The following is a 23,375-nucleotide window of genomic DNA, read 5'->3' as shown; positions in this document are numbered from 1 at the left end:
GGAATCTTTGCCTAGGTCAAGGTCACCAAGATTTTCTTTTATGCTTTCTTCTAGAAGTTTTATAATGTTAGCTTTTCCATTAGGTCTGTTACTGAGCTTTGTATAAGGTGTGAGGTTAGGGAAGACATTTATGAGTTTGTTTGTGCATTTGCGTAGGAATATCTCATTGTTTTAGTACCGCTTGTGAAAAGGCTATCCTTTCTTCACTGAATAATCTTTGCAACTTTGTCAAAAACTCACTTGACCATATATGGGTCTATTTCTGGACTGTCTATTCCATTCCATGGGTCCACATGTCACTTCTCCTGTCAGTACCATACTGTCTGGATTATATAGACCTTGGAAGCAAGCAGGGTAAGTCCTCTAGAGTTGTTCTCCTTTTGCAGAATTGTTTTGTCTATTCCAGGCCTTTTGCCATTTCCATATAAACTTTAGAATGAGCCGGTAAATTCGTTCAAAAAAGCCTATTTGCATTTTGTTTGGGATTGCACCGAATCCAGTGTTCGGGAAAACTGATCTCATAGCAGTGCTGAGCCCATGAACATGGTGTATCTGTCTATTTGTTTAGGTCGTTTCAGATTTCTCTCAACAATTCTATAGTCTTAGGTAAAACAGACTTGCACATCTATTAACAATATAGTCATAGATTTTTATGTTTTTGTCAGCATTGCTAATGGAATGGTTTTTATTTTTTATTACTTTTCTTTTTAATAAATTTATTTATTTATTGACTTAGTTTTGGCTGCGTTGGGGCTTCGCTGCTGTGCGCGGGCCCCCTCTAGTTGTGGTGAGCAGGGCCCGCTTTATTTTGGGGTCATATTCAGATTGATAATCAATAAAAATTTGTGGTGTTACGTGAGAGTCTAGTTTCATGCTTCTCACAAGGAGCTCAGTCACCCCAGGGAAATATGGCTCTCGTCTCCACTTCCTGTCACTGGCCACGTGTCCGAGCCCCGTGTCTGTGTGTCTGTGGGTCTACAGGCAGTCTGTCCACTCGGTCACTCTGCCTCCCTCCCCTGCAGAACTGCATGCTATGTCCCACGCGTGGCGGCCCCTCCTGGCAGGAGGCTCACCTCCTCTGTTTCTCTCTGCGGTGTCTCCTGACCAGGGGCCTTTGCATTTCTTTATGCAACACTCTTCACTTGCCAATTGTCACAGAATTTCCTTTCTAGCTCTTTTTTTTTTTTTTTTTAATTTATTTTTGGCTGTGTTGGGTCTTCGTTTCTGTGCGAGGGCTTTCTCCAGTTGTGGCAAGCGGGGGCCACTCTTCATCGTGGTGCGCGGGCCTCTCACTGTTGCGGCCCTCTTGTTGCGGAGCACAGGCTCCAGACGCGGAGGCTCAGTAGTTGTGGCTCACGGGCCCAGTTGCTCCGCGGCATGTGGGATCCTCCCAGACCAGGGCTCGAACCCGTGTCCCCTGCATTGGCAGGCGGATTCTCAACCACTGCGCCACCAGGGAAGCCCCCCTTTCTAGCTCTTGAGAGTCTGAGTGCGACTGCACAGATCTGTGACTCAGTTTGTGGAGAACAGACATTACATTACGGAGTCTCCCCATCCGTAAGCCTGACAATTATCTTTCTTTCTTTAGGTGTTTTTTAGCTTTTCATTAAATTTCATATTTTTTCCCATAGTTTTATTTCAAGTTTAAAAAGTAGTTTTCTCTTTTAAAAAATTGACTTTAGTCTAAATGCAACATGGTGCCCTGGAGTGGATCCTGGAACAGAAAAGGACATTAGTGGAGAAGGTGGTGGCGTCTGAATACGGCCTGTGGTTTGGCCGATGGCAGAGTGTAGGTCATTTTCGCTTTGATGAACGTACCAGGGTCAACACGGGGTGATGCTGGCCACTGGCGCTCAGGAGCCCTTGGACTACCTGCGTGACTCTTCTGTAAACCTAAAATTATTTCCAAATGAAGTTATAGGGGTCAGCTTTAATTTACGTACTGTTTAAATAGACATCGTTTCCATCACGTATGAGGCAGCATAATCGGATGCAGCGAAGGTGGTGAACGCTGAGAAGGGTTTTGACCACAGGGGCCACCAGTGCACACACGGAGTCCCAGGAAAACCTGCCTAGAAAGACCCTGGGTCGGGAGCAAGTAGGAGGAGGTTCGGGAATTCAGCGCAAGGAAGAACGGCAGGTGCGAAGGCCCTGAGGTAGGAACATCGCAGCCCCTCACTCCACGTCGCCCCCCAGCAGGCCTGCAGAGAAATCTTAGCATCTTCATCTCCTACAGAGTCGGGGTGGGTATTACGTCAGGGAGGGAGGAGAACCTGGGGGCCGTGGACTGAGGGACGGCGCAGAGCTGCGGCAGGCGGAGGCCAGGGCAGGCCTGGGCCAGCTCCTGTCCACCATCCACAGGCCGGTGTGTGGGCAGACCCCGTCTCCTCCTGTGCGGGCACCCCGCGAACGCTGTTCTAGAAAGTTCTCCCTAGCTGTTGGGTTTCTGCGTAACCCGCACCCAAGTGTGGGACCTGCTCCAGGGTTAGAGAGGCGCCGCCACCTCATCTTGCGCTGAGGTCGTCCCCGGGGCTTTGACTGTCAAGGGGGGCTGGGACCCGCCGCCCCTGCCCCGGCGCCCCCCTCCCCACCAGTCACGGCAAGGTGAGGCTCCGAGAAGAGCTAGGGCAGGGGTGGGGTCGGCCCCTGTGCCCACACCTCTACGTGGCCGGCACGGCCGGCTGCGGGACCCCCGCCTGGGATTCGGGAGGCTTGGGCTGCGGCTCTCGGTCCAGCCTTGGGCACCGCGTGGGGACGGTGCGGGGGCCGCGTGCGGAGGCGGGGTCGGGCGAAGGGCGGGGCCACGGGGGAGGGCCCGCAGCGTCGGTGCCCATCTTGGTGCCGGGCGTCCACACCGCGGTCGAGTGAGCGTTGGTGCCCCGCCCTGGCCGTGGAGAGACCATCGGCCTCCAGAGTCCCCTCCGTGTGCTGGGGTAGCTCTCTGCCTCCGGGGGTCAGCCCGGCGCTCCAGTGGGGGCAGGGCCAGACCCCTGGTCTGGGGTGGGGCTCCTGGTGTGCAGAGCTCAGCACACGGCGGGTGCTCAGTAAACGCCTGTTGGACCACTGGGGCCAGAGCCACACAGCACGTTGGAGGAGCAGGTCTGGGGCCCCAGACCACCCAGGCAGGGAGGCCCCTCCAGCCCCCACCCCAGCCTCCACCCACTTTCCCTCTTGGGAGAGAGATGTAGACGAGACTGGTTCACCCACCTCTGCCTTAAGATGCCAGTACTCTCCAGGGGGCAGAAGGAGCTATCGGTCACTCTCACTTTAGTGTGAACGAGCTTGTTCAAGGGGGGATTTGCGTAGAAGCTGGGCCGCCGGCCAGGGAGGCTGGGAAGGTTGCAGCTGCTCGCGGACTGGGGCTTGTCCCTGCTTGCCCCACCGCCCGCCGGGGACGGCGGCCCCAGAGGTGGGGAGATGCCAGCCCCTCATCCAGGGAGCGATGAGACAGTGTGTCAGCAGCCCTGCTCATGACCAGTTTCCCTGAGCCACTGGCTTGAAATCTCCTTTGCAGAATTCTGCAGATGTGGGTGGAAACTGACGCGAGGCTCTTGGTTTTCTGTTAGCATCTGTATCTGTGCCATCGGCCGAGCCCCATCCAGGCGGGCTCCCCGTCCCTGCAGTGACTGGTGGCAACTACCCTGCGACCCTGTAGTAGTTTCAGCAGCTAGGAAGGCCCACGTGGTGCAGGCGTGGCCCGGCCCGACGGAGGTCTAGTTTTCAGCCCAGAGCACTCAACCAGAAGTTGCCCCCTTCCCACCAAGTGGTTCCCTCTGCCCACACGGGGCAGGGGTGTCACTCCCGAGGAACGGGCAGATGCGTCATTGGTGCAGGTGTCTCAGGGCAGGGAGTCTCTCCAGGTTCCGTGCTGCACGGACCTGTGCAGCCTCAGAACAGAACAGGAGTCCCTGCAGCGCTGAGGACAGCACAGTGGAGACTCCGAGAGAAGCGGGCAGGACAGAGCCGGGCCTCGAAGCCAGGGCGGGGAAGGGGGCACCCCTGGGTATGGGCGTAGAGGGGTGGTGGTGTCAGCAGCCACACACCCACCTCGCGGCTTGTTCCCGAGGCGTGGACTCAGCTAGCCTTGGGCCGCGCTTGGGAGGGACCATCACGGGATGAGAGGGCAGAGGCAGGACCTGCAGAGACCGGTGGCTGGAGAGGCGGGGGACAGGACGGCGGTAACAGGGCAGCAACTTGGCCCGGGGTCCACTCAGGAGCGTGGCTGGTTCCCAGGGGGTGTGCAGGGGTGACGGGGCGCTGGCCTCATGCCTGTAGGCCATGTGTGGGTATGTGCTGGGCGCTTCTGGGGGACTGGCCGCAGGGGCTGAGGTCGGCTGACCCGCAGCGCTAACCCCTGTGCGCCCCTCCCCATGACGCCCGTGCATCCGGGTGCAGTGGGGCTGGGGCCACCGCGGGCCAGGACCACGCTCTGAGGCAGTAATCACGCATCTCTGTCCCGGGGGCCGAGCCAGAGAGAGCATCCGAGGAGGTGTGTGTTGTCGCCTGTGAGTCAGGAGCTCGCGAGGAAAGTGCAGCTGGCGAGGCAGAGAAGTTATGGCCTTGGGGCTGCCACATGCAGCCGCCAGCAGCCCTGCACAGCGACCGAGAGCCCGCCAGACGCCTGTCGCCTGTCCCCGGCGCCTCAGCCCACACAGCCGTGCACTCAGCCACGCTGCCACGTCGGGGAGGCTGAGCCTCTGCTGCACTCGGGCCCGGAGAGGACGCACGCGCGCGCGCACACACGCACAGCTGCCCTCGGACACTGGCAGACACACGCGCTCCACCCCAGGAGCTCACGCACACGCAGCCGCGGCCCTGCTGGACGGGAGCCAGGCAGGGAGAGGGCGGGCCCTGCCTGACTGCCGCCTCCCTGTGCCCAGGGGCCACCAAGGACATGGGCAAGATGCTCGGGGGCGACGAGGAGAAGGACCCTGACGCCGCCAAGAAGGAGGAGGAGCGGCAGGAAGCGCTGCGGCAGGAGGAGGAGGAGCGCAAGGCCAAGTACGCCAAGATGGAGGCCGAGCGCGAGGTCATGCGCCAGGGCATCCGCGACAAGGTGCGCGCGCGAGGGGCGCGGTGCTGCCGCCGGGGGCCCCCTCGCCCCCCTCGCCCCCCTCCTCTGCAGCTCTAGAGCAGACCCTGGGGTGGTCCGGCGGGAGGGGCACAGGCCGCCGGGTTCACCGCACCCCAGGGTGCACGCCTGCCACACGGGCTCACCGGGACGGGGCTCACTCTGCGCGGCCCCGAGTCCTTCTTGGGCCTGACGGCAGGGACCCGCTCCCATGCTCCCGGGCTCCTCACACGGGGTCAACCCTAGCCCAGCTCTTCCTGTTGCCGACCCCGGGGCTGCCCCAGAGGACCCGGCGGGGGTCCGCCCGGAGGCGGGGGCAGCGCAGCGCAGTCAGGGGCTGGCCCACAGGCAGGCCCTGGGTCGGTGGGTCGTCATGGGCGGGGGAGGCACCTCACCACCCCTGGGTGGGCCTCAAGCAGGGTGTTGGGGGAGCGGACCTGCGAGCTGTGAGGTCTGGTTGGGGGCTGGCTGCAAGTTGGAGGCCACGACCTTTTCCAGAACCATCTGGGCGACCTTCCCCTGTGCGTGAGGGCAGTGAGAGCATCGTTCCAGGTGCGGAAACCGAGGCCCAGAGCAGGGGTGGGTGTATGAGGCTGAGTCGGCAGCTAGGCCACAGGTGGGCTGTGCCCCAGGGGCATGTCCACCGCCCAGCCTCAGTTGCCCATCCAGCGCCTGGGTCAGAAGGGCTGGAGAGGCCGGGAGAGGGCAAGTGTGGGGCAGCAGCTCTGGCCTTGTCCGGAGTGGGCTGGGCTGGGCGCCAGGTGGAGGACAGGAGCCCTCCCTAGGAGCCCAGGGCATCCCTGAGCCACGTGGCCTCCCGAGGTCCACACCATCTCGGGGCTCGCCCGCCGCCCTTGGCCCCGCACAGGCCAGGCCCCTCCGTCGAAGGCGCTCGATTCCAGCCACTGGGTCCTGGGGCCCAGGTGGGGAGCTCAGTTTGGGGGATGCTGCTTCGCTTGCTTCTGTCCTGGCCCCTCACCCCGACACGCCCGTCTCTGGGCCCGAGGGAAGCGCTCCCAGACATTGGGCATGAAATCTGTGGGTAGGGGGCCAGGTGGGGGCGGTGGGGGCCTCCTGAGGGCATCTCCACAGTCCCCAGCCCTAGGGGGACCAGCCAAGGTGCCCGGGCTTCGGGGCGGGACGGCTCAGACCGCAGAACCCTCCCACCTACTTGGTGTCTCAGCACCTCAGCCTGATGCAGAAGCTGAGGTGGGGGCACAGGCGGGGCGCCTGCAGGTCTCTGAGCCCACAAGGGGTCCCCCACATTGATGGGGGCATGGGGGCCACTCACCGTGATGTTCCCCCCACTGGTCACTGGGCACCTTTCCTGGGACCTGCAGAAAGTTCGAGTTGATTTTGCTGGGATGGCAGCTCGTGAGCCCCCCACCCCCAGGACCAACCCTGCTGCCGTCCTGACTTGAGGACTCAAGGCTTTTTGAGCTGTTTGCGGAAGAGCCAGGAAGTGCGCACCATGGATCAGACAGCAGAGACGGCCAGACCCCACTCAGGCTGTGCTGGGGGACATCAGCGTAGCCATCGGGAAATGGAGGACAGGGCTGGGGGGAGTCAGAGGATAGAGAGACAGAGATACAGACAGAAACAGAGAGACAGAGACAGAGTGAGAGCCGCCCAGGCAGAGTATCTTCTGAGACGGGAGTAATGGGGGGTAGCCCCGAGGGTGGGACAGAGACCGAGAGATGGCGGGGAAGGATGGGGAGGTCCGTCTGTCCACTGTCCATCTCTGTTCAGCCAGCCTGCCAGCCATGGCTTGGCCCCAGGTGGACACCTAGTGGGGAATCCTGGGGGGTGAACTTATTCATCCCAGCCCTCGAGCCCCCAAAACAGGTCCCAGTGTGTGGCCAGGTCGGAGCCCCCACGGGGTGTGGCGCTGTGGGCACGGCTTCCCCAGCCTCCCCCCTTGTGAGCCAGCTGCCCGGTGAGCCCTGCCCCAAGCCTCGGGAACTGTCCAGGAGCTCAGGTATGCATGTAGGTTGGGGCCACGGCTCAGCCGGGTGGGGGTGGGGCAGGTGCTGACAGTGTGGGTTTCTGTGCATAACACACTCCGCTCGTTTTGCCTTTAATAGGAAAGGCCCTTCTGTCCCTCCTCTCTCCACACCCGCCAGTGGCCCCCATTTCTCCCAGGGCCCCAGCCCTACATGTGCGGTGACCTCTCCCCGCCCCCAACGGGGCTCCCACTGCCCCAGGGCCTTTGCATGGCTGACTGCTCCTCTCTGGAGCCCCCTGAGGCTCCTCCCCCCGCCCCCACTCCTTGCCTGTTTCATTTTGCTCTGCACCTGCCTTCGCCTGTGGCGCTCATGCTTTTCACGTGTGAGCTGTTCGTTGTCCTGCCCTCACGGGGAGGACGGGAGCTTTGCCGGCCTGCACCTGCGCTGGGATGCTGAGCTAGCAGTGAGTGAATGAGTGTGTGAGTGTGTGAGTGAGTGATGAGTGAGTGGATAGGCATCAGCTCCAGGGTCCTCTTCGTCCTCTGGGACATCTAGTGGGACTTAAAGGTCACAGAGTGAGTCCCAGTGGAAGTGGGGATGTGCCCCGCCCTGAGGGCAGCTGAGGTCCTGCGGCTCCATGTGAGGCCAGGGGGCAGGGTGACCCTCACCCACCCCCACCCCCAGCCAGGGACGGGCGATGGATCATGTGCTCCCCGTCCTCAGGACCCCAGCTTCCGGGGCGGCCACATGGAGGGCTGCACCCCTTGGCAGAGCCCCAGGGCCCTCCAGCCTGTGCCCCGTGGGTCCCCTGGGCAGGGGTCCTGCTTCCCCAGACGAGCACCCCGCCATCTGGGGCCCGCGTTGGGCGGGTGAGCGCCTTCGCTTCTGAACCGCCTGCACGGGCCCCGGGCTGCTTCTATAGCCCCCGCCAACGCCCAGACCCGCCGTGGCTCCACCAGCCGCAGCGGCAGGCCTCATCCCACCGGGCCCGGGCCTGCTTCCTGCGCACATCCGGGGTCTGATCTGGGCCGCCCAGGGGCCGGGGTGGTGTCCGCCGAGTCCAGTGGCCAGGGCAGGGGTCAGAGGCGGCCCCCGCCCCGCGCACTGGCTGGGCCCAGGTTTCCTCTCCTGCTGTCGGGGGTTTAGGCGGAACTAGTGCGCCAGGGCCCGTTCCTGGAGGGCGGCCTGCAGGGACGGTGTGGGGTGTGTTGGGGAGCACACAGACGCCTGCTGGGGCCCCCCGACCAGCACAGAGCTGAGTCTGCCGGGTGGGGGCCTTTCCTGGGTGACTGCAGAGCTAACCAAGGCGGTGGCCACTGGGCCAGGCCTGGGAGTGTGCAGGGAAGAGGGCGATGGTGAGCTGCCCCCACTCGTGGGTCAGAGGCAGCTCAGGACAGGCCTGCCACATTCTGGACGCTGGGGCCCCAGGAGCCCCAGGTGCCCCCTGGCGATGCAGGGTGCAGGCCAGAGCACACCCCTAGCCCCGGCTGTCCTGACTCTGAGGGGAGCTCAGCGCCTGGCGCCCCTGCCCACCGACCCCTCCCCCTCCCCACGCCCCCAGGCCCTGCCCCCGCGAAGTCCGCGGGACACCCGTGTCCTCAGAGACCTTCTCCACCCGGTGTGCTTAGGCAGCTCCCTGCTGCCCTCCTGCTCCCCACAGGTGGGAACCCTGGCCTTCAGGTGTGTCTCCCCCAGTGGCCCTCGCTGGCCCCGGGGCTCCTGGTGCCGTGTCTGCCTACCCACCCCCAGACCTCAAGGCTGGTCAGAGAAGAGGGTGCAGAGCTGCATGGCACGGGATCCCATCGAGCTGCGCCGTACAGGGCCCCATCGGGTCGGAGCGGGGGCTCCATCAGGTGGGGGCCGAGGGGCCAGGCCGGGGTCACGCGTCGTCTGGGCGCCCGGCTCCCCAGGCGACCTCGTCTGCATTCCGGACTTACCATCTCACGCGCCGGCAGGCGCTGAGCTGCGCGGGTCCAGGTTGGAGAGGAGGCGGGCCCACCTGCGTCATTTGCATACGTTCTTCCTGATTTGCATACCCACCTTCTGGTTTGCGCACGCACTGCCAGGTTTGGTGCTTCCTGCTGCCCACGTTCCGCAGCCTCGAGCCACAACCACGCTCAAGCCAGCGCCGAGCTGGTGGGTCCGAGTCGGTCCGGCCCCCACATCCCAGGTTTGTGCTGAGAGTAACAGGTGTGGGCACATACGGATTCCCACCGGTAAGGAGTACCGCATTGCCCAGGGTGCCGGCCGCCCTGGGCTCCCTCCCGGCCACGGGGTGTGCGGTGGGGCCCTGCCGTCTCAGTGGTTGGGGAGGATGGGGGGTGTCCAAACAGGCTCGCAGCCAGACCACATCAGAGCCAGGCTCTGGCGGCACCCCAGAGAGTAAGGTGGCCCTCAGGTGTGCCCAGAGTGGCGTTAGCCTCGGAATGAGCCTCTGGAGCAGCTGGGTTGGGGCCTGGAGTCTCCTTCCTGGACCCTAGAGGGGAGGACCTGACACAGGTCCCTTCCCAACCCCGAGTCAGGGAGGCCCCTCTGCTCGACCACATACCGCATGTTCCCGCTCTTACGTGTGTGCCACTGTCACCCGCCCGTTCCGCCAGCACCGTGTGTTCCCCTGAGCATGTGCACCTTTGCTGTGAGTGTGTGTGGGCTTCGGCCACCACAGCCCCCCGTGGTGAGGAGGTCGCGGCAGGTGTGGTGACCCGGGAGGAGGGCTGTGCTCCTAGGGCCAGTCCACCCGAGTGGCTGCAGTCTGGTCGGCTTGTCGCACTCTCCACCCTGAGCTGACCTGACGGTGCTCAGTGGGGAGGCCCTCTGGGTAGCGTGCCGCTGCTCAGAATATACTCTGGTGCCCTACGCCCCCCACCCCGCATGGAGACCCTCTCCCCGCTCCTGGCTCTTGTTCACGGTGCACAGGGGCCTTCAGGCTGCCTGGAGCCCCTGCTGAAGAAGGGTAGACAGACCCGTCATCCCTGCCGCCTCTGGCTGAGGGGACCCAGGCTGCGCTCTGGTCACCGGTGGGCCGAGAGCATGGCCTCCCTCTTCAGACTCTGCTGAACGTGGGCCTTGCCTCCGCCATGCCTGAAGCCATCCGCAGCCTCGAGGGAGGAGGTGGGTGCAGAGGTTTCCCTCAGTAAGCTGGGGAGTGGGACACAGCCAGCCCCCACCCCCCCAACCTGGAAACAGAGGGAAGGGTCTTCTTGGAGGGCCAGGGTGCCCTTCCCCCCCACACACACACCCACACCTGCCACAAGCACCAGAAGCAGAGCCCACCGCTTCTTCCAGGAGGGGCTGGTGAGGAGAGATGGCCGGGCATGGGGGATCCTCCCCAGGGCCAGCAGTCCTGCACTGTGTGCTCCCCAGGAGGGTTCTGCCTGTCAGTAACGGATAATCCACCATCGCTGACACCCACACATGCTCTCCAGTGCTTCCTCTTTACCTCATCAGTGCTTCTGCTCCCAGACATTCCCTAATGTGTGAGCCAGGACCGCAGACCTGGCCAAGGGGCACCCCTCTCCCCAGCCTGGGAGGGTCCTGAGCTCTGCCCCCCAGATGGGCGACCTGCCCCCCAACACACCAGGCCAGCTTGGTCCCACCAGGTTCCCAGCAGCCCTGAGGCAGGAGGTGTTTCCCTGGTCTCGTGGCCGCAGGCGCACGCGCATCCGTGCTGTTCTTCCGGGAGGGCTGGTGAGGACGCTGATGGGCCTGGCGGAGGGGGGGTTCGTCTCCTAGAAACTTACTTCCTCAGTTCTGGAGGCTAGAAGCCCAAAATCAAGGTGTCAGCAGGGCTGTGCTCCCTCTGAAACCTGAGGGGGAGAATTCTTCTCTCTTCTGGTTTCTGGGGGCTTCCGGCAATGCATGTGTCCTTGGCTTGTGACAACGTCGTTCCGAACCCTTTCTCCGTTTTCACCTTCTACTCTGCGCATCCTTTTCTTTCTCTTACAGGGAAACTCTCTTTGGATTTAGGGCCCAGGAAGAGCTCATCTCTATTCTTACCTAATTATATCTGCAAAGACCCTATTTCCAAATAAGGTCACATTCTGAGGTTCCAGGTGACATGAATTTTGGGGGGACACCATTCAATCCACTGATGAGAGGAGATGTGGGAGAGGGCTCAGGGCAGAGACACACGCAGGAAACCAGAATTGGGGGCGCTCAGCAGTGCCCAGGGGTGTTGCTGAGGTCACACCTAGATGGGGTTCCAGGACATCCACCTGGAAGTGACCGCCGGACACGGAGCATGCAGTGACCCCCCAGGGACTGGGGTCTGGGTGGCATCCGGGGGTACTTGGCCAGGCAGGAGGGTGTGGCCACATGTCGCTGGACCGAGGATCTGGGCTGCGTGGGGCCCGCCACCCGCAGAACACCGGCTTCTCCACCGCTGTGGGCAGGCGTTCTGCCCCGGCTCCCTCCGCTCCGGGACCGCAGCCCAAGGCGGGCTGAGGACTGCGCCCGCTTCCCCGGAAGGCGGGACCGCGGGGGGGCGGGGCCAGGGTGGGGCGGGGCCACGGCCAGCGCCCCGCCCCCACGGAGACCCGCGACTTTCGTCCTCCCCCCCCCCCCCCGGCTCCCTCTCCCGCGGGTCCACCGTCAGCGGGGTCCCTCGTCCAGGCTCCCGCCGTCGCCCCCGCCCCTCCCGGCAGCCTCCGGGGTGGGGACCGCCCCTGCCGGGGCTCTTGGTGGTCGTCCGCTCCCGCACACGCCTTTCTCAGCCGCAGGTGCTGCCTCCAGAGGCCCCTCGGCCGATCCCGCCAGCGCAGGGTGGGTCTAGCCCGCCCGGGTCCCGAGAGCGCCCCTCCCGGGGCTGGGACCCGGGGCCGGGACCTGCCCGCCTGAGCCCGCCCGCCCTGTCCCCCGCAGTACGGCATCAAGAAGAAGGAGGAACGCGAGGCCGAGGCCCAGGCCGCCATGGAGGCCAGCGCGGAGGGCAGCCTGACGCGGCCCAAGAAGGCCATCCCGCCGGGCTGCGGGGACGAGCCGGAGGCAGAGGAGGAGAGCATCCTGGACACGGTCATCAAGTACCTGCCCGGGCCGCTGCAGGACATATTCAAGAAGTAACGCCCCTGGAGCTGGACAGGAGCCCGGAGCCCCGCCCCCTCGCCCACCCCCGTCCTGCCCTCCGCGGAGGCGCCTGAAGGGATGTCGGGAGCAGAGTGCAGCCCCCCAACGCCAATACAAGCCATAGCCCTAGGTCTATCCGCCTGCCTGGCCCCCTCAAGCCTGGGGAGCCTCCGCCCGCCTCTCACCCCATCCCCGCACCGCGATCGCCACCGCCTCCGAGGGAGGGGCGCCCGGCCCCCCCACGGCCCCCGCGGTCCGGGCTGCAGGCCCCGGGGACTAGCCCACGGGCTCCTCCGGCAGCGGGTGGATTGGACCTGCCCCAGAGCCTGGGAAGCCCCTTCTCGCTCCTCCCTTCACCGCCCACCCAGCAGGGCCCGTGGCCAGGGACACCAAAAGGGCCGGCCCTGCGTTGGCGGGCGCCTGTCGGGCTCACACTCGGAAGCACAGCCATAGTACGGGGCGCGGTCGTGAGGCCGGGGTGGGGGCTGGGAGGGGCGAGCAGCTGGCGCCTGGGGCTCAACCCCCGGGGTCAGCCTGGACCCCAAGCCCTACGCCCGGGTTGCTGAATCTGCCGTCCACCGCTCCCCATCTGCACCCCTTCCCTTCTTCGTCCACCTGTGTCTGTCCTCCGGCCCCCTCCTCGGGAAGGCTTTGCTTCTTAGGACTGCTGTGGCCCGTTCTCCTCTCCACGAAGGGAGAGAAAGCGATAGGGGGACACTCTCAGACCCCCGTCCTTCACACACCCCTGTCGCTCAAGCTCTTCGGCGTCCGTGAGCAGCCCAAATGAGCCCGGCACACTCCCCTCCCTGGTTGGCACCTCCTGTACCCTCCGAGGCTGCTCGGGGGACACCCTGCCCTCACCCTCCGAACACCCACACCTTCACCCAGAACCGGGGAGGAGGCCCAGAGCCCTGTGGGCCGAGCGCTGTGCACCGGCCGGAGGGTGTGGCGCGGAAGGCCGGCCCCGCTCCCTGCAGGCCCTCGAGGGGGTCGTCCCAGCCGCAGAGCCCGCCCGGTTGGACGGAAATGACCGCGGACCTCCCAGCTCCCCCTTGGCCTCTGCCCTTGTGTAATTTGCATCACAATATGTCGAATCTCAGGTAAATGAGGTCTTCTGTGTTTGAGGAGTTTTATCTCGGCAGAAAGCCCATCACCTCGGTCCCTGGGGCCCTTTCTGTCCACATCTAAAGTTCATCGTGTCCAGTGTTGCGGGCCCGGGGCGCGGCCCTCCCCAGCTCCTTAGAGAAGCCATAACGACTAGACGGCAATACCGACCCCTGGCACCCACCCCCACCATCCCCCGCCGTCCGCGCTGCGCCCCGACACCTCCCAGTTCCTCGTCTTTTTTAAACGCCTGTTTTCACACCTTAAAAAGCCAGCTCTGAGCAGACAGGGCGTCGTCTCGTAGAAACCCCGCATCCTGTCCCCAGCGCGTGGGGCGCCCAAGCAGCCGAGCTTAGTGTAGACCGTGGATGTCCTCTGTCCGTCTGTCCCGGCGCCTGCGCTTCCTCCTGCATGTCGGGGGCAGCTGCGTGTGTTCTCTCTGGATGGAATCACAGCCAATAAACACCACAGTGATTTAATGTGTGTGGCCATTCCCTCCGGAGCCCTGATTTCCCTGGGAGGCGATGGGGATGGAGGGTGCAGCCGGGGTCATGGCGGGAGGGCCGGGATGCACACCCTTTGGGCCCTGTTGGACGACCCCCACTAACCCCTGCACCCGGCCAGATGGGAACACCTTCCCCTTTTGCTGGGGCCGCTGCAGGGGCTCCCCACCGCCCTTTCTCCCTAAGGAAGTCCCGGCCAGAGCCATCTCCCCTTGAAATGCAGCCCGGCCCCTTCCTCAGTGCCCCCTCCCCCCAAGTCTCCCACCTGCAGCACAGGCCCCATCCCTGGCCTTTCCTGCCCCACAGCTATACCGGGCCCTGGGGCCCAGGTCCCACTGTGCTGGCCACACCTTGGGCCCAGCGGGGAGCTGAGGCTCAGCCCTGGGGTCCTGCCCATCGTTGGTCTGGTGGTACCATCCCTCCTCCCTGTGCCCTCAGGGAGGCATCTGTGTCCCACACCTGCCTGTCGAGGCTGAGGCCTAACGAGGTGCCCGTGGGACCTGCTGGCTCTGAAGCCTGGCCCGGGGTACCCCGACCCCACCCCGAGATGCCACGGCCACGTGTGTCCCCAGAAAGGCCTTGTTTGACCTCCATTTCTGGGGGCCTCTCTCCAGGAAAGTGGTATCTGTGACCTTCCTCACACTGCTGGCTGAGAACGCCCGGGAGCCTTCCGGCAGAACCTGCCCAGTCTCAGCAAACAGAAAGGACACCCCTGTCCCCTTCCCCACCCCCATTCCTCTTCCCCTCCCCACCGAGCTGTGCCCAGAATACTGCCCTGGACCCATTGCCCCTTTGCCTCTGCCTCGGAACTCGGACAGAAGCCTGTGTAGCCAACTCTGGCTTTGGGATCTGTGAGCCACCGCCCCCAGCATAGCTCCTCTCAGGAGGGCACCCCAAGCAGGCCCCATCATCAGTCCCCACCCCCAGCCTGGCCTGGACTCATCTCAGTCTTGAGCAATGAGCCAGGTGTGCCGGTGACCTGGATCGCCTTCCCTTGGGACCCCAGCCAGCCCTTCCTCAGTGCCTGGTGGGGCAGACCCCTTGGGTGCCAGGTCCCAGGACTCCAGGGAGAGGCACTCGCTCACTTCAGGCTTGCTGAGCCCCCGTGCTGTGCAGAGCTTTGTTCTAGGCACCGGGGGTAATTGAGGTCCCTTCCTCCCGGGACTGATTGCTCCAGTGGCCAGATGATAAACACATAATAAGTCAGGTGGTGGTTTCTTCCGTGTAGGAAACTGAGCAGGATAAGGTGGCAGAGAGGATGGTAGGGTAGCTGTTTCACCCCCGAGGAGGTGACATGCGCAGACAGGCCCCAACGAAGAAAGGAGGGAGCCCCGTGGGCCTCTGGTGGGAGCGCATTCCAGGCAGGGAACAGCAGCGCCAGGGCCCTGAGGCAGGAGCCAGCTGGGCACTTCAGAGTGGCACTAGGGCTCCGCCGACCGTGCCCTTGCCCCTGGGCTGGCTTTAGGACCACACTGCCTCTTCACAGGGTCTCCTTCCTTTCAGAAGTTAACTCTATTTTGACAAAGCAGAGCCCGCTTTGATACTCGGCCCCCCAGAGACGTCCTGCACTGCGCAGCAGGCGGGTCCTCGCCCTGGTCCCTGTGGGCAGCCAGCCCGGGGCAGCACTCTGCCTGGGTTTGTTGTCTCTCCTCTCAGGCGCCCTGCACTCGCCCAGCTGTACGATCACCAGCCACTTAACCGTCAAGGCTGTCACGACACATCTTTAAAGATCTGGCAATAAAGGGCCATCTTGTCTAGTTGTGCTAATCTGCAGCTAGACAATCCTGCCGTCCACAATCGCAGCCAGCGGGGCTCGGTGAACCCTGGGTCTGGGCCACCTGTCCACACAACTGAGAACCTGCTCCACTCCTGCCTCAGCCGGTTCCCGTCAGGTCCGAAGGGAGGGGTAGCGTCTCGGGTGAAGGGTGGGTCTCTTGGAGCCGGGCTCGCGCTCGGGCCGAGGGGCGGGGTTGAGGAAGTCGAACTGGGGAGCTTGGCTTGGACAGGACTGGGGCGGGGGTGGGAGTCAGGCTGGGGGGCGGGACCTGGGGCGGGATCGGAGACGGGATTGGGGGGGCGGGCTGGGCCGGGACTGGAGGCGGGGTTTGAGGGGGAGCTCAAGCCGGGGGGCTCGGCTGGGGGCGGGATCGGAGGCGGGATGCGGGAAGCCAGGATGAGAGGCCGAGCTGGAGGCGGGACTGGGGATTGGCTCGGGCTGCTGCAATGCCTGCCAGTGTCGGTCAACATCTACGTGGCCCGGAGGATGGAAGGGCCTCAAGGCAGGACCCAGCCCAGTGCCACTAGACCTGGGCGCTGAGTCGAGGCGTCGGGGCCACGCGCGGACCCCTGGCGTCCCCCGCCCCCGTCCCGGCCCCGCCCCCGCCCTGGACGGCCTGAGCCAATCAGCGCGTGCCGGATCAGGCCGCTGCGATTGGCTCCGAGAGGGTCACGTGGCAGAAGCCTGTTTAATCGGAGCCCGGGAGACGCCAAAGCAGGAGGGGTGGTTCGCGGCAGGTCTGGGACTGTCCTCGGGCTCGATACCCGAGTGTCGTCCCTGTTGCCCCCCCACCCCACCCCGCGCGTCCTCCGAGCCCTCCCCGGGCCAGGCTGAGCTGCGGCAAAAAGGGGAACGCCCGTGTCCCAGAGGACCGCCAGCTGGGGTGGAGGGCAGCGAGGTCCAGGCGGGGCACCGACCCAGTGCTTACGAGGCCCAGCGCTGGAGAGGAGACGCGCCCAGCCTGGTGCGCACAGCTTGTGTTGGGACAGACAGCAGAGGGTCGCCACCCTCGCCCGGGGAGCTGAAGCCAGCTCCCGGTGGGGTCATCCCTCCCGCCCAGCGGCCCTGCCCCCAGACTGGCCCCCCGAGGTGAGGCGGTGAGGGTGTGAGGCCCGGGTGGTCCCAAGCTGGCTCAGCAGAGGTTTCTGCCTGTCTAAGGACAGAGCTGGGGGGACCACACAGTGGTCCCTGCGGCACCGTGGGAGCTGGAGCTGAGGAGGGGGCTCGGGGGTGGAGGAGGCTCCAGCGGCAGTGCTGGCCGGTAGTGGGTCTTCACTCTGCTGCCTGAGGCTTGGGGAAGAACCAGAGTCCTGGGCACCCAGAATCCTTCACTATCACATCGCTTGTCCCTGAGGGTGGGGCCTGGCTGTGCCCCAGGGTCTCCACTCAGGGCCGAGCACCAGCCCCCAGGCCCCAGTGGTGCCCAGGGTGACTTCTCAGCTCCGAAGATGAGGCATATGGGAGGTGACGTTTAATTTGATTTCTACAAAATAAACAATGTTTCTTGGACCCTTGAGTGAGTGCATTGAGATTCATGCTGCGGAGAGGGCAAAGGACGATGCCGGGAAGGAGAGGAGGGCCCGGCCTGGCTGGGGAAAGGCCTGAGGCTGGGAGGGGACAGGGTGAGGCCCCGGCAGAAGCTCCTGGCTGCCGCCCTGCTGCAGCAGGAGACCCAGGGGCTGGGGGGGATCCTGCGCATGGCTCCTGCCGTTCCCTCTCCCTGGCTCTCTCCCAAGTGCCCAGTGCAAAGATGGCTTCTTGGAAAGGCAAATGTTAATGGGTTGTTGACTGGCTTTCGAGCCCCGCCCAAGTGCTGACCTTTAATTTGCTTCAATCTGTGGGTTCCACCGGCAGCTGAGCAGAGCTGCTGCAGAGAGAGCTTGCCCACAGGAGGGCCCTGGGCTCTGTGTCCAGGAGGCCAAACCCCTGATTCTCTCAAAGGAGTCCTAGATTCTAGGGTCTGTCAGCCAGAAGTCAGCCTCTGTCCACACATGTCCACCAGGCACGGGCCGTGGGGCCCTGGGGGGGGGGGGCAGGCACTCCCCATCACACCTCCTGGCCCCCTCCCTCACCCGCCCAGAACTGGGGCCAGACAGTAGGGGCTGCACCTGGCCAGAACTCCCAGGCTTAGGTGGGAGGTTGACGGTCTGCACAGGTTCTCTCTCCTGCAGTTAATTCCTCATACAGTGAGCGGAAATAAAGTTCAGTAAGTAAGCAAAACTCACCAATCAGGAGGAATTCACCCATGGCTGCGGCAGGAGATATACAAGATGAGCCTGGAAACAAGGAAATGCTAAATCACAAACCGGACCCACAATGATGGGGCATGAGAAAGGGGCGTAGCAGCCACTGACTGAGCTCCCAAACCTGGCCCAACGTGAGCAATGTCGTGCTGGAGAATAACCCATGAGTCCACGCTAGGGTACATGGTTTAAACACATAAGTAAGTGGGGGGGAAGAGACAACTCTGCCACGCAGAGGGGTCCACGTACGGAGATGGAGCAAACGCCCCGCCCCTTCAGCGTGGGCGCCACCTGCTGACTTCCTGTCGAAGCACACAGTGTGGTACAGGAGTTAACAGGGTAAAAGCGAGTGGGGAAGGCTGACTGATGCCACCCCCGCCCCCAGGGGATTGAGGTTACTTTCAGCAGCGACTGGTTGAGTTGGTAGCAGGTGCCCATGATGTGATGAGATGAGAGAGGAAGCCTACCTCTGGGGTCTCCTCCCCAAACCCGTAACCCCAGTCTAACCCTGAGGAGAACATCAGACTGACCCCATTTGAGGGCCATTACACACCTGATCAGCGCTCCTCAAAACCGTCAACGTCATCAAAAACAGAATGTCTGAGAAACTGTCACAGCCCAGGGGAACCTGAGGGGGCATGACGACTGATGTGATGTGACATTGTAACGAGCAGGACCCTGTGGGGCCTTCCTGGGACAGACACCTTCCCCGCACATGTCCTCCACCTGCCTCTTGTTTGTAGAAAAACTTTAGCCTCCTAGGCCTTCCCTAAGTTCCAAAGAATACATTTAATCAGAGAAGTGAGAAAATGCAGAGACAAACAGAAATAGTCAAGCAAGGCAAGGTGGTAATAGTTTAGCCATTAAACACAGTCAGGCACCTGTAGCTCCTCCCCAGGGGCTACCGATCAAACTCCGAGCCACGTCCTCGAGCTGCTTCGCTGACACTGAAGCCTCCACCAGGTGGGAGAAGCTATGCATGCCACCCACAAGCACGCAGACTCCAGGTCAGTTAGAACCAGAGGCTGATGGTGTTGCCTCCCAGTTACCTCACCACCAACCAATCAGAAGAATGTCCACCCGCTGAGCAGGAACCCGACAACGCCCCCTCGATCACCCTGTCTTCAAAAACCCTTCCCTGAAAGCCATCAGCGAGTTTGAGTCTTCCGAGCACCAGCTGCCCTGGACTCCTCGCCTGGCGCCTGCAGCGAGCGCTGCACGTTCCTTCACCACGGCCTGCTGTCGGTAGACGGGCTTTACTGTGTGCAGGCGAGTGGACCCAGTTTGGCTCCTTAATAACACCCTGGAGCAGAAAAAGGACATCAAGTAAAACAACTAAAGGCATCTGAGCACAGAATGGACGTTAGTTAATGCAAATGTGTCAGTGTTGGTTCATTCATTGTGACAAGACGTTAAGAGGACGGGAGACTGGGGGCGGCGTGTGGGGAACACGCCACACTATCTTCATAATTTTCCTGGAAATCTAAAACTGTTCTAAAAGTTTACTGAAAAAGGCATAATGCAATTCAGTTAACATTAAAACCAGCCCCTGAATGAAAGACCGACCCAGGAGAGGGAAGCGCGGGTTCAGCCCCGAGCCAGCTCACGCGCCCGCACAGCCTGAACCCACAGCGCAGTCCTGGCTCCTTCCCGGCTCTGGATGACGCCCCCCGGCCCCGCCCCGTGGGGTGAACCGGGCCGGGTGGCCTGACACCGTCCTGGTCCAGCACAGGTTCGCCTGATTGGCCTGGCCCCTGCCAACCTCTCAGGCCACTGAGGTGTGCAGGGTCCTGGAAAGCCCAGCAGCCCTCCTTCCCAACGCAGATGGAAAAGCAAACCGGCCTCAGAGATGGGGAGAGAGCAGAACCTCGCCTGCGTCTAAGCTGGAACCCAATTCCCGACAGAGCTGGCCCAGCAGGAGCAAAACGGGGGGAGCCCGCAGGGCCAGGAGCTGCCAGGCTACAAACAAGTGGCCACCCGGGCCCCCCCGGAAGAAAAATAACTCAGGAAACACAACGTAAGAACATGAATTCAATCACCATCAAGTTCTGTGGGAAAGCATCTCACACATCCCTTCAGTAACAAACAGAACACAGAGCGAGCAGCTGAAATCAGGAAGAGATACAGAGATTCAGAGCGCAACTAGCAAACCTGGCCTATCGAACGTACATAGAACTTTGCACTCAACTGAAGAGGACAGAAAATTACATATTCTTTTCAAGTTCCATGAATATTTACAAAAATTAACTGCTGACCGGGCCATGAAGCTATAGTCCCAACAAATCATGCAACTGGCAAAAAGCACAACACATGGGGGACTTCCCTGGCGGTCCAGTGGTTAGGACTCCGCGCTGTCAGTGCCGGCGGCCCGGGTTCGATCCCTGGTCGGGCAATTAAGATCCCACAAGCCGCTCAGCACGGCAAAATGAAAAAAAAATACCCCAAAAACCAAACATGCGGTCTAGCCTCAGGGCAGCTAGTCTAGAGATTAACAACAAAGAAAGGTTCAGAAACCCCCATGTTTGGAAATTAAACTTCTAAATTATCCATAGGACAGAGAAGACATAAAAATAGATTGTTGTGTTTTTAGTATGTCATTATAAATTGGTTAAAAGACTGAAATAATAGAATATAAATACGTATATTTAACTCACCAACTTGTAGAAGAATAAATGGAAAAAACCTTGATTAATCAATAGGGGATAGAAACGAGGGGGGAGAAAAGCAAGTAGAAAGTACAAAAAGGTGGCAAATCCAAGTCCCAATATATCCAGTTACATCAGCCGTCAAAGCAGCTGACGGGGTGGCCGCCTGTGTCCCGGGACTCTCTGCTGGTCACTCTGGTCACCTCCTGGCTGCCCGCATCCGCTGCTTCGTCTGACACCTTTTTCCAGACGGCAGCTCTGCCTTTGTGTCCAGCCGCAAGTCCCAGGGAGCTGACACTGTAGCACCGGCGGGGGGGTGGGGGTGGCGGGGGGATGCGGGTGAGCTACCCCAGCTCCTTCCACCTGGAACCAGACAGGGAACATCTCCAAGGCACGTGTCCCCCAAGTCCCAAGCTCCCCCACAGGAGTAACCTTTGGTCACCATGAGGCTGGCTCAGGAAGGGGCCTCTTCTGTGCCAATGTCCTGCAGCCGAAATCCTCCAGCAGTGCCCTGCAGCAGAGCAGGTTAGGGAGAGAACACACACGATGGGCGTCTCGGTGGGAAGGGACCTCTAGGATTTGGGGGACGGTGGGTGATTTGGGTGGAGAGTTTGAGGAAGCGGGCTTCGTCCTGGCTCAGGTGCCGTCAGGAACTGGGGGACTTTCTGTGATGGGGCTTCTCAGCACATCTTATCTGGAGGGGAGAGGGCTAGCGGGTAACACTGTGATCGCTAAACACGGCCAGGGCGGGGATGCTGGGTCACTTCTGTGGTCAGAGTTTACGTTCTGTCTGTGCTCGGATGCAGTTACTACGCGCTCTTGTTTATGTCTGGATCCATCAGGGCGGCTCTGCCTGGTGGTGCGTCGTGCGAAACTGCTTCTGTTCGAAGGGGGACGCCAGCACCTGGTGGGGGGGTGGGGCCGGCTCCCGGGGGGCGGGTGGTGGTGAGGGCTCAGCTCCTGGACGTCAGGGCTGCTTTGCTCTTTCACACTGGCTGCCTTCCATCCCCGAATCTCATCCCTGCTTCTCACGTGGTAATTCTGCACCTCCAGGTGAAGGAGTTGGACACCAGCCTTTGTCTTTGGGGTGAATTCTGGGTGACTGTCCACACCAAAAGTGGACTGAGAAAGCAGGCCCTCAGGATGAGATCGGAGGGGTGGCTTTTGGCCAGTGGGGAGGGTTACACCCAGTGACCACACCTGTCCCCTGGTGATGTGCCCAGCACCAAGGCCATAACAGCCACGGCAAGGCTGCAAGGCAGCTAGCTGGTCACTGTTGGTGCCACCAGGATCCTAAAGGGCGTCGACACCCTGACTCAAGGGGCCTCGGGCAGCCTATCCAGAGACCCTGTTTGTCCCGCTACAGCTGCCCAGGACAGGGCTGTGACGGCGGCAGGCCACCACGTCTCCTGCGCTGAGCTGGGCCTTGCTGGGGACGAAGCTCACGGGGTGGAAGTGCCCGGAGGGAGCCCGGGGCCATCTTGAACCCCTTTCCCTTGGAGGCCTGAGCGTGAAGGGCGGCCTCCCCGCAAGCTGTCGCCCTCCTCTTGCAGCTGCTGCCCAGAGAGTAGGGTCCTGCCTCAGCCAGACTGGGCTGGGTCGGAGGGGCAGGGCCCCAGGACCCTGAGCTCCGCCATCTGGGTCCGAGGGTGCCGGGCAGTGGGCACAAGGCGGGTGCTCTCCTGCGGCTCCGAGATTTGAGTCCCGGCAAGGACTCTGGAGCTGGTCCTAAAGTGGAGAAAACCAGTGCCCTTCCGTGGACGGGATGGAGATGGAGATGCTGTACCCAGCAAACACCGCGAGGGCCCCTCCCAACCCCAAGCCGCAGGGTGCGGATTCCAGAACAGATTCCAGAATGATGCGGCCGGTGGTCCCCAACGCCCCTTTACTTCACCGGACCCTCACCAAGCCTGTGACCTCACAGGTGCCAGAGGACGCCTCCTCCCCAGGGGTCAGCGAGGCCCCCGCACCTGGTGCGCAGCCGCTGGTCACTGTGTCTCGGGGTGGGCAGCCTGCACTCCCTGCAACAGCCAGCAGTGTGCGCTCAGCGCGGACCTCCTCCTGGTGGCCATGTCGTCTGAAGAGTGCCCAGGTCCCCTGGACGCCCTGCAGGACATCCCACTGGCCCGTGGCATCAAGGCGGGCAGAATGGGGCACGGAAGCTTGAGAGGGTGGAGAAAACCCCAGAGATCCAGGGGCCGCCGACACCAAAGTCTCCTTTTGTGTTCTTCCTTTAAATCGTGGAAGAATTTACATACAGAAATGTGCACAGACCTTAAGTGCACAGTTTGATGATTTTTGACAAACTCTAGGTTACCTGTTCCTCTGGTCAAGATGCAGGATCTGCCCGTCACCCCAGAAAGCTCCCCCATGCCCCTTCCCGCGCAGCCGCCATCCTCCCCGACAGAAGCAACTGCTGGGCTTCTTCCCACCTCCAGCTCCTGGTCTGTCTGCTCCTCTCCTGGGCGTGAGCGGGGTCATGTGGTAGGTTCCCTTTTGTGCCCAGCACTTCCGCGTGTCTTGGAGGTGGCTGTGCCCACCTGGCGGAGCCGGGCGTGCGGAGGCCCCACGCTCGCTGTGTCCCCACAGATGACCATGGGGTCGTGTGCACTTCAGTCGTAAAGAGCTGCAGCAGGGTCCCTTTAAGGACGTCCGCCTCTGCTTCTCTTTGGTAAATTCCCACGAGTGGCAGTGCTGGGCTGTGGGCAGGTCCGGCCCAACTGAGAAGAAACACCAGAGCCGTTCTGGGGGCGTCAGCGGAGCCAGCGATGCCTGGAGAAGCAGTCCCACGTCTTCGTCAACTGGCCTGTCAGCCTCTCCATCCGTTTGGGCTGCTTTCAAAGAGCACTGCAGACCGGGAGCTTTGACAGCACAGTTACTTCTCACGGTTCTGGAGGCTGGAACCCCGAGGTCAAGGTGCCAGCAGATTCGGTGTCTGGCGAGGGCAGCTTCTCGCTGTGTCCTCACGTGACAGAGGGGTGGACGGAGCCCTCGGGGGCTCTTCTAAAAGGACACTAATCCGTCC

The 23,375-nt window shown here is 62.2% G+C and overlaps 1 protein-coding gene across 2 annotated transcripts in view; it reads left to right on the top strand.

The window, feature by feature from the left end:
• Positions 1-12,137, top strand: part of CPLX1 (complexin 1) — a 36,029-nt gene extending 23,892 nt beyond the window's left edge. For both annotated transcript variants that reach the window (XM_073804710.1, XM_033856454.2), the window contains exons 3-4: positions 4,881-5,056; positions 11,878-12,137. In XM_073804710.1, the coding sequence (XP_073660811.1) occupies positions 4,881-5,056; positions 11,878-12,075 (374 nt within the window). In that variant the 3' untranslated portion in view covers positions 12,076-12,137. The remainder of the gene's footprint in view (positions 1-4,880; positions 5,057-11,877) is intronic.
• The last annotated feature ends 11,238 nt before the right edge of the window (positions 12,138-23,375 follow it).

This window comes from Tursiops truncatus, chromosome 5 (assembly GCF_011762595.2).
Source record: "Tursiops truncatus isolate mTurTru1 chromosome 5, mTurTru1.mat.Y, whole genome shotgun sequence".
Lineage (NCBI taxonomy): Eukaryota > Metazoa > Chordata > Mammalia > Artiodactyla > Delphinidae > Tursiops > Tursiops truncatus.
Note: the sequence above shows the minus strand (reverse complement) of the source record. Positions and strands in the feature narration are given on the sequence as shown.